At 39.7% G+C, this 13,903-nt stretch overlaps 1 protein-coding gene across 1 annotated transcript; it reads right to left on the bottom strand.

Moving 5' to 3' along the window:
- Window positions 1-12,517: 12,517 nt before the first annotated feature.
- On the bottom strand, window positions 12,518-13,066 carry LOC138883198 (uncharacterized). Its single transcript, XM_070163863.1, has one exon. It carries the CDS (start codon window positions 13,064-13,066, stop codon window positions 12,518-12,520), a length of 549 nt encoding a protein of 182 aa, XP_070019964.1.
- Between the last annotated feature and the right edge of the window lie 837 nt (window positions 13,067-13,903).

Consider the following 13,903-nt stretch of genomic DNA (forward strand, 5'->3'; position numbering starts at 1 on the left):
GGGACACCATAAATCTTCCAAGTGGTGACTCTATTTCTTAATAAATAAATCCCGTTTCGATTGTCCTTTAATTGGAAAACTCCTCATATACCCCCTTTCAGGGTGTGTGTAAAAAGGAGGTGTGACAGTCAGCATCGTAGAGGTTGTATGATAGGAGGTAGAAATAGTTACAAGATTGAAAGGAATGTGATCACAAGTCATGGCATGGGAAAGAGGCCTAAAGGGGGAAATGCCCTGACCTTTGGATTTATTCACAGTACAACTACCTAAATGGCAAGGAGAGTATTAAGGTATTCACAAGAGCTATAAGTTATGAAAATGATAAGAGCATCAGTCAACATTCAAGGACGAATGTTCCAAAGGGGAAATGAAGTTACGCCCCGCAATATTACATCGATAGTTAGTCTTGTAGTATTATATTACGATGATGTTACGCCTTGTAGTATTATATTATGATGATGTTACGCCTTGCAGTATTATATTATGAAGATGTTACTCTTCACAGTATTAAATTACGACGATGTTGCACCCTGTAGTATTGTATGTTGAATTTGTCGTAAGGTAATTAACATCAGTCCAAGGAAAAGATTGTTTGGAGATTATAAGGATTATGCTATTTCAAACAAGTAATGAGTAAATTCACGAAGTTGAGAGGGTAATCAAGTCGAAGAAAATGAATTTCGTTGAGGTTTGACATTTTGGGATAAAATACGGCCAGAACTAAAATGCCCGATATTTATAGATTAGTACCATACAAGGTACCCCATAGCCATGATAGTAAGGTATATAATAGGTGTTAAAAGTGAGTAGTATTTTAAGTAATTTGAGATAATTCTTAATCATGTAGATAATTGGGTAATTATGAATTTTTAAGTGGGAGATTAACTTGTAAATTGAATTTTGTGGATAATTAATTATGTGACAATTTGGATAATCATTAGGGGACACTACTTCCACGTGGGATGTCCAAATCGTGGCAGAATATTGCCAACAATAACATGCCTAAGGAGGTTCTATCATTACTTAAATCCATATCTCAATTTGGGGTGGAAAAATTCTATTAAAAAGTCCTTTTTTAATTCATAAAGTAAGAAAGTCTTATGACTTTGTGAGATTAGAGAAAGCTTATGGATGAACTTCAACTAAAGGAATACACAATAGTATGATCAAATTCAAAGGAATGATTCAGCAACTTATTCAACATATTAGCAATGTGATTTTGCTACAAAAATCATACGAGACTACGTAATGTTATAGCAACGGGATTTTGCGATTCTAAGGGAGTACGCTGTCACCTTCTCCAAGAATATCATACGGATTTTTCCCTACCCCGGGTATGTTAAGTCTAAGCTCTTCCTTCAATTTGGCATGATCTCATCATTATACAAGTTTGATAACGAAGCATAAAAAAATTCATATCCCGGAATTTACGTATATTTTGCTAGTCTCGCAAGTTACAATATTCCCTTTATCGGGACTTCATATTCATTTGAGTACTTCATTCTTCCACTCAAGAGAGCAGAGAGTTTATATATACAGTATTAAAGTATTTTCATTACCATCGAGCTATAATCGATGGGCAGGCTCCTATTGGACAACCTCTGATCAAATGGTAAGTTATATACCGAGCCTACTACAGCCGAGCGCCTATGAGCGAGCCCAGTTGGTTGAGATACAAAGCTTAGTATGGCCGAGCACCTATGAGCGAGCCTACTGCGGCAGAGCAGTTATATATTTATAAATATATATATATATACCGAGACTTATAGGGCCGGACAGCTATTTTACTTACTATATTGAGAAAGTTGAGTTAGTATCAGCAGGTAAGCATATCTTCAGATTATCTTTAATTTCCAGCTACTTGCAGTTACTATATTATCAGTTCAGTTTTAGCTTTTAGTATATTGCCTTACATACTCGGTACATTATTTCGTATTGATATCCCTTTTCTGGGGGCGATGCATTTTATACATACAGGTTCAGACAGAAAGATGGGTAGGCCTCTTAATTAAGTGTTGCTCGAGTTCAGCTTGATCGGTAAGCTCCATGCCTTTCGGAGTTGTCGGGTTTAGAACCTTATGTACATCTTGTATATATATGTATACATGTTACGATAGGTCGAGAAGATATTCCGATAATAGCATATCCATCAGTAGAGGCTTGTAGACATATTCTATCTGTTAGTGCAATATGTTGGGCTTGTAGGCCTTGTATGTATATTTGGTTGGTTTGTCAGCTGCAATAATTATGACGGCCTTGTCGGCCCAGCTTTATATTGATATTTAGTCAGCATTCGCAGTTGTTTTGCAATGTGGCCCATGGCCAAAGTATGAAGTCACATGTTCAAAATTCCTTAGTCGCAAGTTGGTACGCAAGGATAGGCGAGGCACCGGGTGCCGATCACGCTCCCATGTTCGGGGCATTGTTGATACCCTATTTTTCCCTATATATTTGCAATATGCAAAATAATTTCAACATAGCATATAAATGCATACATAAGCATGTCCAAATGTTTTATTTTTTTCCATAATTTTTTAAAGGTATTTAAATCGATTTATTTCCCTTTTTCATCCACAAAATCCCAATAATTATGTCCAAAATTATTATTTTTGATGATTTATTTATTGAATTTTTATACATATGCCAAAATATGGCTAAGGTAATTTTTACATATTTTATAATTTTATTTAGTATTATTTAAAGCTAATTGCATATGATTGCAATATTAGCCTTTTTAAAATTTAATTGTGTTTTATATTCATAAAATTAAGCCCAATATTTTTAAATTGCTATTTACATGTTGTGAATCATTTTAGCACTTTCAATTTATTTTCAGAAATTTATTTACTATTTTTTATAATTTAAAAGGGGGAAAATTGGCTATTTAAATATTAGCCTATTTGTATTTCAATTCTAGCCTAAATTGAACCCTAATTCCCTAGCCCAATTCTGAATTAAACCCTTTTTAACCGACCCAAACTTGAATCCCCACCTACCCCATTTAATCTGGACCGTTGACCATTCAGATCAACGATCCCCATTCACCCTTCCTAAAATAAACCTAAACGACCCCTTACCCTAACTCATTTCTCACCACCCGCTACCATTGAATCCCTCTCCTCTCAATTCTCTTTGTAGCCTCACACAAACCCTCGCCGCCGCCACCCAATTCCACCCTAACTCCTTTCAATCCCTGCCTAATCCATGGACTCTCTTGGCCGTTCGAGATGTATACCGGCCTCCTACATCTTCTGGTGGCATGTTTGTGTGATTTCATGGACAGATCTCGAAAATATCTGGTCCAGTCCTTGCTCAACCTCTATCTCTGGTCTTTCTCCGGCCATCCATGGTCGTTCAAGTCAGATCCTTGACTTTTCTGGCTAGATCGGTAACCTTCAAAGTCTTTCTCACTTTTTCTGGGCTCTCTGAAACCCTAGCTTTAAGGTCTTTCAATTTCCTTTCAGATCTATCTTAGATCTGTGCTTATCATGAACTTCTTAAGTGTTTTCTTGAAGGTTCTTCTATTTTCTTTCAAAAACAACTGTTCATTTTTCAACGATTAGGGTTTTCTCTTAACCTTTTTTAAAAGATCTCATTTCTGATTTTGTGGTGTTGTTTCATGATTTTTACTATGTTCAAATGACTTGGTTATGCTTTCCTTCTATTTGATTCATCATGGTGAAAACTCTAGGTCTTTTTTGGGGTTATCCGAGTTCTGAAACTGTTTGTTTGAATGTATACTTGTTCAATTAAGTTCTTTGTTTCTGACTCTCCTTTCTTTGTTTGACTTATCTGATTCTGAGTTCTTATCATCTCTTAAACTCAACTATTGTTAAAACCCTAATTTCCTAAAAGGTTCCCTCACCTGTTACTGTGAGACCTTTACTTGTTTCTGACTCTCTTTACCTGTTGGACTGGTTTCTTCATTTTGGATCTATGTGTGAGCCCTGACTATTTGACTTTGTTGACTACCGAGCCTTAGCTTACTCTTGTTATTGCTTCATGTTTGTATGTATCCAGTTATTTCTTTTGCCAATACTTTTGGCCTTGCATGTCTCAAATTTCTGTTCGTTCTATTTATATGTCAAGGTGCAGAATCATGTTTCTTTATTGATTGATCTTGATTTCCTCAATATTACGATTGATTGCAAAGGGTTCCCTTATAAACCCTAATTTTTACTCATTTGTTTAAAATTAATTGATTCCCTTCTTTAATTACTGTGATATTTTACCTTGCTGAATCCTTTCCCAAAACTAAGTGTATTTTGTACTTAGACTCAATTATTTACTTCATACTTTTACTGCCCCTTATATGGCAATAATCAATCTATCTCAAACTGATTTCTTTCCTTAATAAAACCTGTTAGTATCCGTTTGAGCAGTAATCCCTTGATTAAAGGGGAGTATTTGTGTTAATTGATTTTGATTGTGGTTATTTTCATGTTTGAGTTGAAACTTTACTGGTTACCTTATTCTTCACTTGTTTTCAAAACTATAAATACCTTACCCTCTCTTCTTTCAAACACACGAACAATTTGAGTTCAAAAACACACACTTGCACTCAAAACTCTCTCTTTCTCCACTACTTCTTGTGCTACTACTTTGTCTAGCTGGCTAAAAGCCAAGCTAGACTGTGGAATCCTTATTACTTTTCCTTTCTGCACTTTGTTTCTCTACCGGTATGTCCTAGTTAATTTTTCAAACCTCAACAACAACATGCTTCTTTAGTTGTTTCAGTTTCCCTCATTCTTGTCTACTTCTGTTTGTGGTTCTGTAGTCAAGTTACATTACTAGCATGCTGTAATATGTCCCATTTCCCCTTAGGTTAATGCTTCCCCTATGTGTATTTTAAAGCATACTCTATCAGTCACTTGTTGTGTACTTGCTGTCTTATGAAGCTCAAACCCCCATATCCCCTCTACGTGTTTGTGTTCCTTTGGCTGGTTTGTGGCCATGCCAGCATCAGCTATTGCTAGGCATGACCAAACCAGACCCCTACTGGGGTCATGTGCTTACAGACAAATGTATCCCCAAATCCCTTGACCCTCTTTGAATGACTACTGATTCTGTGTAGTTTTGAGTTTTACTGCAACTGATTTCAATCACCTCTGTTACTAATTGCTTTCAAAGAAAATGGACTATCAGTCCAGTTTTTTAAATAAATCTCTTTCAACATGTGTTCTGCACTTCCACTATATTCTTAGAATCTAGGTTCTGCCCCTCTTGTGTGAGCCTTGCCTTAGGACCCTTGAGCTCCCTCTGAACTTAGACACATAAGGGCTGGCCCTTCCATACTGCACTCCTTCTGTCTGGTTATGCAAATTTGGGTGTGAGCACTGCCCAGGATCCCTTGAGGTTCTTACGGAACTTTGACACACCCAGGAATGAGAAAGGCTTTGAAATATTGGCATTGAATTGGTTCATTACATAACTAAGAGAGGAAGTCAAGATCAGGCTTCCTTTGGTTGCAATTTCTTATTTCTGCACTTCTTTTGTGATTCAATCATGTGGTCTGTAATAATTTGTAACAATATCGGGTGATTAGTAAAAAAGGGTGGGTAGTTGTGTGTTGTGAGTAAATTGGGTAGATAACCTGCCTATAGGGTTTATTTTGATTCCAAACATGGCATGTTAGATATCATGCATATAGGATCTAATCTGGTTTAAAATAAATTCTGCATGCTTTACTTTCACACAATTAGAAACCATGCCTATAGGATGTAAAGTAATTGAAGTTCAATTTTCATTACAACATGTATCCAGATTCGTTTCCCCTAGAAATCATGCATATAAGTCCAAAGTTAGCTTTTAACATTTAGATACCACGCCTATAGGATCTAAATAGATATAATAGAAATCATGCCTATAGAACTTGAAACTAGTCCAATTGGAGATGTTGTTTAGTCCACATTGTTTATTTTGAATGGGATTAGTTAATTAATCTGTCGCTCCTTTAATAAGTTTTTTAAAAACACTGCCTTGACTTAATACCATTAGAAAGCATGCATGTAGGATCACAAGTTATTCGTTTAAAATTAATCACTGCTCTACTGCATTCCTAATCAATATAGATATCATGCTCATAGGACATCACTATTACGCTTAGGCAAGCCTTAGGTACTACCTAAATAAAATTGGAATTGCCTTTGTTAATTACCAATTGCTACAACTAGCAGGCAGGCCTGATTCGGACGTCTTTTTTGAGTTATATAATGAATCTGGTTCTGACTCAAACTCCCTGCTTTAGGATTTCAAAATTCAGACCTTAATTGTGTTTGAGTCGTGCTATTTGCATGCATTATTTGCGGAGGTATATATGAGCCTTATGATTGCTCACATGTTTCCCTCTAAATGAAGTCCTGCGTGTTTTTTTTTGTATGTTGCCTTGGCCTTTTACCTTTAAACCTAAGAGTCAGCCTAAAACCTCCCTCTTATGGGAATATTAGTCCTAAATTCCTCCAAGACTGATAGGAATGAGATGGGTAATAGCAAGCAATAGAGGTCGAGACCAATCCGCGCTTTAGTACCTTAACAGGGTGGGGAGGGTAGATATGGATATGATGACCGGTGCGCTAATACCACGTGTATCCCCTCTTCTGAGGAATGTCATACCGGGTATCGCATTGATGTGATCTATATTAAAAACAAGCCTAGGACCCCCTTTATTTTTACAAGCATGTTTAGCTTATAACTCTTTCAAACCTTACCCTTCAATAATTGTTTTCAAACGCTTGTGTGTTTAACTTAAATCCCCTCCTACTTGAGCCTTATTTGATTACTTGCTAATTGCACAAATTTACAAAAACCTATCTAGCCGGGAACCACACTAATGGATCCTGAGGGGTGCCTAACACCTTTCCCTCGGGATAATTCAAGCCCTTACCCAATCTCTGGTTATCAAACACAGTTGAAGATGAACTCTATAGGTATCCTAATGCGCCTTAAATCATTAGGTGGCGACTCTTCAAATACCCAATTCCCAAAGAAAAATAAGTCATTACACCCCATGAATGTCGAAACCGGGAAACGCCTCTCCGATTGGAAGGAAGGGGAAAAAGGGGGTGCGACAGGTGTCACGCCCTAACCTTGGGAGGCGTGACTGGCGCTCAATCGAGTGAACCCAACTGACCAAGCCTTACCATGCACTCCCTACCCACCTCGATATGAATAAAGAAACCATACATTTGTTTAGCCATTTAGACGGGGAAAGACAGCACATTCTACATTGATAGTTCATTTTAAACACCACATTAAATCGTAGATGAGTTAGTTTCCAAGATCCCCATAGAGCTACAATTTATAGGCAACATAAGTTTAGAATTACAACATGGTTTGTAGACCCATCCAACCCCCGTACATAACCCACACATATGTCTACGGAGCCTCTAGGATACAAAAGATGAGTTTGACAACTCCGGCAAGAAGGCCCCGGCTATACCTCAAAAGTGAACGTCCTCAACACAAAGATATACAATATAGCCCCTTGAAAGAGAAAGGGGCTCACCAAGATCTTGAGAAGAGGGATGCTTCGCTACAAACAACCGGCATTATCCGCTATGGAGCCACCTACATTCATTTAAAAAAATGTAGCACCCCCGGCAAAAGGGACGTTAGTGTCATCGAATAGCACTAGTATGTATAACTAAACACCATCAAATTAGAAAGAACTTTCATACACAAATAAGCAAATCACAGGTATCACTCCAAAGCTTTAAACGATCACAACATTATCAACATGAAAGAATTACACAACCTTCACATCATGTTTCAACAGCCTTTAGTTGGGCATTTCATACTGTTCCACATCGTTCACATTACCACCTATCTTGAGCAGAGTCCGATCTCGACCCAATCGTCTAGGCCATCTCCCGGAGACGTTACCAATATTCTATTCACACTTTTCAGTTTCAATCATCAATGTATAACCGCCATGTGTATATGGCATGGCGTCCGATCATGGTCCGATTGGCTAGGCCGCCTTACCGAGGCGTTACCACTTTACATTATTCATCTCACCCCAATCTTTGGTTACACATGTATTATTTTACCGGCGCTTGGGGCCACAATTTTCACATTCCACAATTCACATTTCACATTGTTCCCATTTTCAACATTAGGTTTGTAATTCAAGAGAGTATGGCACACAAGAGCAAATAAGGTTGTAGCATAGATGAGACTTCATGTAAATGGCACAACAACGCACTTCAATTTCAATCTAAGGTCTAAGCATTTCGATACATGATTCATAGTCCTTGCACCTTTTCAAATTATCAAGAATAGCACGTTGATCAATTTGAGACACAGTTTCCACGCATATAAGGTTGCAACACTAAGTCAAGTGAAATAGCAATCAATACAACAATTCAATTTAATGTTACCATACTTACACAACCAACGATGAAGCTCAATTTCTAAAATAAGGGGTATTAGCCATACATACCTCAATAAAGCTTTCCTTATTCCTTACAAAATTCCGGAACTTTTAGCACTTCAATCTATTGTGTAAGAATTACAAATTAAACTGACAATTAGAGACGAGATTGAGATTCTAGCTTGTTTTGAGCATACTATCAAACACTAAAGGTGCATTGTGATCTTAGCCCCTTTTTGAGAGAAATTTCTATCATTTTATACCCTCTTGCTTTCTTTTTAGTTCACTACCTCCCAATATTCTATGGTGTGATATGCATGCAAGAAATTCATTCTTATACCCATGAATTACTTCACTAGTGATCCCTTATTGCTAAGCATAGGAACAAGAGCTGAGGTAATGAAATCTTACCTCTTGGGATGAAGATTTAGGTGCCCTCACTTGATTATATTCAAAGATTTGGCAAGGTTTCTTGGAGTAATTTGATTGGAAGCACTTCCCTCTCTAGGACCCTTTCTCTCTCTAAAAGCATCAGGAAATATGCTCAAAATGAGCTATAATACCGAATATATCGATAAGGGGTCGAGTTTAAAATTTAGAAAATTGGAGCCCCGAGTCAGGTATGCGATCGCAAAGTGGAAATGCGGCCCGCATAATGGACCGCAAAAGTGTTCCCAAAATCTAAACATTCTATCTGGGTATGTGGCAGAAATGCGGTCTGCATACCCGTTCTACGGTTGCATAATGCACCGCAGAACTGCTCCTTACAAAATCCCAAGGAAATTATGCGACGACTATGCGGTCTACATATCGGTTATGCGATCGCATAATGGACCGCATATTTAACCTTAAATTTGACCAACACACTGACTCACTTTGTGGCGATTATGCGGTGCACATACCTGATATGCGACCACATTCTCGACTGCAGAATCACATTTTATGGAAAACATTATTTCTTGACTTTTTATAGCATAGATCAGTCCAAAAAGGTCCGAACCATCTCTAACACATGATCCTAATTGCCACTACGAGCTTTTGGATTTAGGGTGGAAATATTTTTCATGGGGCCTCACATCCTCCCCCACTTAAGATCATTCATCCTTGAATGAAGATCAAGGTTTGCTTATTACCGATCTCTATACAACCTACTGCTTACATACTATTAGTCTCCAAATTTGGTCAACTCCCTGAGTTTTCGAAAATTTTGTCAGAGTTTCCTTTGTATCTAGGCCTTATCCACATGTTAGAGAGCCCCAGAACATATCCTAATAGCATAACCATATTTCATAAATGTAACATAACTTGTACAATCATCAACCATGGCCGTATAGGCAACATTTTACCAAAAAGGGGATAGTTTTACATAGATCAAGTCTAAAGATAAGAGTTCATAGGAGCTAAATGCATAAAAGCTATTACATGACTATTCAAACAAATGTGGATACTTCCTTTTCATTTCATCCTCGGCTTCCCAAGTGGCTTCCTCAACTTGCTGGTTCCGCCTTAATACTTTCACGGATGCAATTTTCTTATTTCTCAATTTCCGAATCTACCTATCAAGAATGGCAACTGGAACTTCTTCATATGACTGTTCTTCATTTACCTCCATAGTTTCAACTGGCACAATAGTGGACGGATCTCCCACTACCTTCCTCAACATGGACACATGAAAGTCCGGGTGTACTAATGACATTTCGGGTGGCAGCTCGAGCTTGTATCCCACCTAACTAATCCTTTGAATGATTTTGTATGGTTTGACATACCTCGGACTCAATTTTCCCTTCTTTCCAAATCACATGATGCCCTACATAGGGGAAACCTTCAGAAATACCCAATCATCTTCTTTGAACTATAAATCTCTGTGACGCACATCCGAATACGATCTTTGGCGACTCTGAGCAGTTTTCAATCTCTCCTTAATAATCTTGACTTTCTCCATGGCCTGATGCACGAGGTCCGGCCCTATCAATTTCGCTTCTCCAACCTCAAACCACCCAATGGGAGACCTACATCTCCTACCATACAGTGCTTCGAATGGTGCCATTTGGATACTAGCGTGGAAGCTATTGTTGTAAGAAAATTCTATGAGTGGCAAATGGTCATCCCAACAACCCTTGAAATCAAGAGTACAAGCGCGCAACATGTCTTCAAGCATCTGAATAGTCCTCTCTGCTTGACCATCGGTTTGTGAATGAAAAGTTGTACTAAGATTTACCTGCATACCCAAACATTGCTGAAACCTCTTCCAAAAGTTGGCTGTGAACGGAGCCCCTCGATCTGAAATGATTGAGACTGGAGTGCCATGTAACCTGACACAACTGAGCATATCGTTCTGCGGTGTCGGCAGATTTGGCTGGCAGGAAGTGCGTTGACTTTGTGAGTCTATCAACAATCACCCAAATTGAGTCGAACTTGCGCGGAGTGCGTGGTAACCCTACCACAAAATCCATGTTGATCATCTCCCATTTCCACATTGGAATTTCTATGCTTTGAGCCAATCTACTGGGCCTTTGGTATTCGGCCTTTACTTGCTGACAATTCGGACATTTTGCCACAAAGTCTGCCACATCGTTCTTCATGTTATTCCACCAATAAATTTCCTTGAGATCATGATACATTTTCATGGAACCTGGGTGCACGGAATACCTGGAAGTGTGAGCTTCTGCCATGATCCTTTTACGAAGATCGTCAATATCAGGAACACATAGGCAGTCTTGGTACCGTAGGGTACCATCATTCATTCCAAAGGAAAAAGTTGTGGGTTAGTGTTTGAGAATCCCCTCTTTCAGTTGTGCTAACAACGGATCCACGAATTGTTTCTCTTTCACATCTGCCACAAGCGATGATTCAGCCTTATTCTTCACAAAGGCGAACTCCCAAACTAGCCAACTGGTGAACCTCCCTGGCCAACAGCCTCTGATGGGCCTCCAAATGAGCTAAACTTCCCATGTATTTTTGACTAAGTGCATCTGCCACAACATTAGCCTTTCCCGGGTGATAGAGAATATCAATGCCATAGTCCTTGAGTAACTCTAGCCATCTTCTTTGCCTTAGATTCAATTTTTTTTGCTTGAAAATATATTGAAGGCTCTTATGATCCGTATATACATCCACATGGACCCCATACAAATAATGTCGCCAAATCTTTAGCGCAAACACCACTACTGCCACCTCTAAGTCATGGGTTGGATAGTTCTTCTCATGATTCTTGAGTTGCCTAGAAGCATAGGCTATAACCTTGTCGTGTTGCATTAACAAACACCCAAGCCTGACTCTCAAAGCATCGCAATACACTACAAACCCCTCTATACCCTCTGGCAGGGCTAACACCGGTGTTGTTTTCAATCTTGACTTCAGTTCTTGGAAACTCTTTTCACAAGCATCGGACCACTGGAATTTAACTGCTTTCTGCGTCAATTTAGTCAATGGAGAGGCAAAAGTAGAAAACCCCACCACAAACCTCCTATAGTACCCAGCCAAGCCTAAGAAACTGTGAATCTCAGTTGGAGTGGTAGGTCTAGGCAAATTCTTCACTACTACAATCTTTTGAGGATCAACTAGAATTCCTTCCCTAGAAATGAAATGGCCCAAGAACGCGACAGATTCAAGCCAGAATTCACATTTTGAAAATTTTGCATACAATTGATGTTGTTGAAGAGTCTACAAAGCTGCCCTGAGATGGGCAACATGGTCCTCCCGACTTCGGGAATACACAAGGATATCATCAATAAATACTATCACAAAGGAGTCTAGAAAGGGCTTGAAGACTCGATTCATAAGTCCATGAAAGCTGTCGGGGCCTTTGTTAGCCCAAAAGACATTACCATAAATTCCAAGTTCCCATACCGAGTTTTGAAATCTGCTTTTTGGAATATCCTGCTCCCTTATCTTCAATTGATGGTACCCGGACCGCAAGTCAATCTTTGAGAAACATGTAGCAACTTGCAATTGATCAAATAAGTCATCTATTCTTGGCAGAGGATATTTGTTTTTTATTGTGACCTTGTTGAGTTGTCGGTAGTCAATACACATCCGCAGCGATCCATCTTTTTTTCTTACAAACAAGACCGGTGCACCCCATGGCGACACACTCGGTCGGATGAAACCCTTCTCTAGTAAATCCTTCAATTGTTCCTTTAGCTCTTATAATTCTGCCGGTGCCATTCTGTAAGGTGGAATTGATATAGGTTGTGTGCCTGGTATCACATCGATCCCAAAATCAATTTCCCTATCCGGTGGAATCCCAAGGAGTTTATCTGGAAAGAAGTCCAGAAATTCATTCACAACTGGTACAGACTCAAGGCTAAGCGCCTCGGCATTGGTGTCCATGACCCGAACTAGATGATAGATACACCCCTTTTTGATCATCTTCGCGGCCTTAAGGTAGGAAATAAATCGACCTCTAGGCACTACATTATCTCCCTTCCATTTAATAACGGGCTCATTAGGAAATTCAATCCTAATGGTTCTAGTCCGACAATCAAGTTTGGCAAAGCATGAATAAAGCCAATCCATTCCCATTAGTACATCAAAGTCGACCATCCCTAACTCAATCAGATCGACCGCGGTATCCCTACCCCCTACCGTAACAACACATCCTCTATAAACCCGAGCAGCTGTAATAGACTCACCAACTAGGGTAGACACCAAAAAGGGCTCATGAAGCTGATCCGGCTCTATCCCGAATCCCATAGTAACAAAAAGGGGTAACATAGGACAAGGTGGAACCAGGGTCAATAAGTGCATACACATCATGAGATTGGATAGTTAGAATACCTATAACAATATCTGGAGAAGCCTATACAGTCTGGCGACCACTCATAGCATAAAACCGGATGGGTCCTTCTGAACTCTACGCACCACCCCTAGCTGCACCACACCCTGCGGGTGCTGGGGTACCTCGAGCTGGGGAGGGGGCTGAAGATGTAGCAGCTGCCTGGTTGGATGTCTGAGCTATGCCCCTACCCGCTCCGTGGTGGTATGCACGACAACGTCTCTGCATATGACCCCTCATCCCATATCCATAGCATATAGGTAACTCTAGATAGCAAGTCCTTGAGTGCATCTTCCTGCACCTGGGGCACGGGGACATTTGCTGCTGCTGGAACCTCTCTCCTAACCGACCTTGCTGATGGGATCCCCTGCTGACCTGACTTGGTCTGGAATGACTCCACTACTGCTGGCTGGGCCCTGACGGCAGTGCACTGGCTGAAGACTGTACAATAGATTGGGAAGGCCCTGATGATCCTCCCTTGAAAGCTAATCTTCCCCCCACCTAGTGACTCTCCCATATTGCTCGTAGGTCAGGCCTTGCTGCTACCCTCTCTCTCCATTCTGTTCTTTAAATTACGGTTCTCTGTGGCCTGAGCAAATGCTACCATCTTCCCATAATTCATGTCGGAATTCAATGCAGTCGTAGAAGCCTCTTTAATGGTCAAAGAATTAAGGCCCTGAACAAACCTGCGCACCCTGGCCTCCATTGTGGGCAACATATGAATGGCATGCTTGGGCAAGCGAGCAAACTCCATG

Source organism: Nicotiana sylvestris, chromosome 12 (assembly GCF_000393655.2).
Source record: "Nicotiana sylvestris chromosome 12, ASM39365v2, whole genome shotgun sequence".
Taxonomy (NCBI): Eukaryota; Viridiplantae; Streptophyta; class Magnoliopsida; order Solanales; family Solanaceae; genus Nicotiana; species Nicotiana sylvestris.

What these genes read in the sequence shown, in the direction of transcription:
- LOC138883198 (XM_070163863.1), bottom strand. Translation starts at nt 13,066, where the DNA reads ATGGGATTCGGGATAGAGCCGGATCAGCTTCATGAGCCCTTTTTGGTG.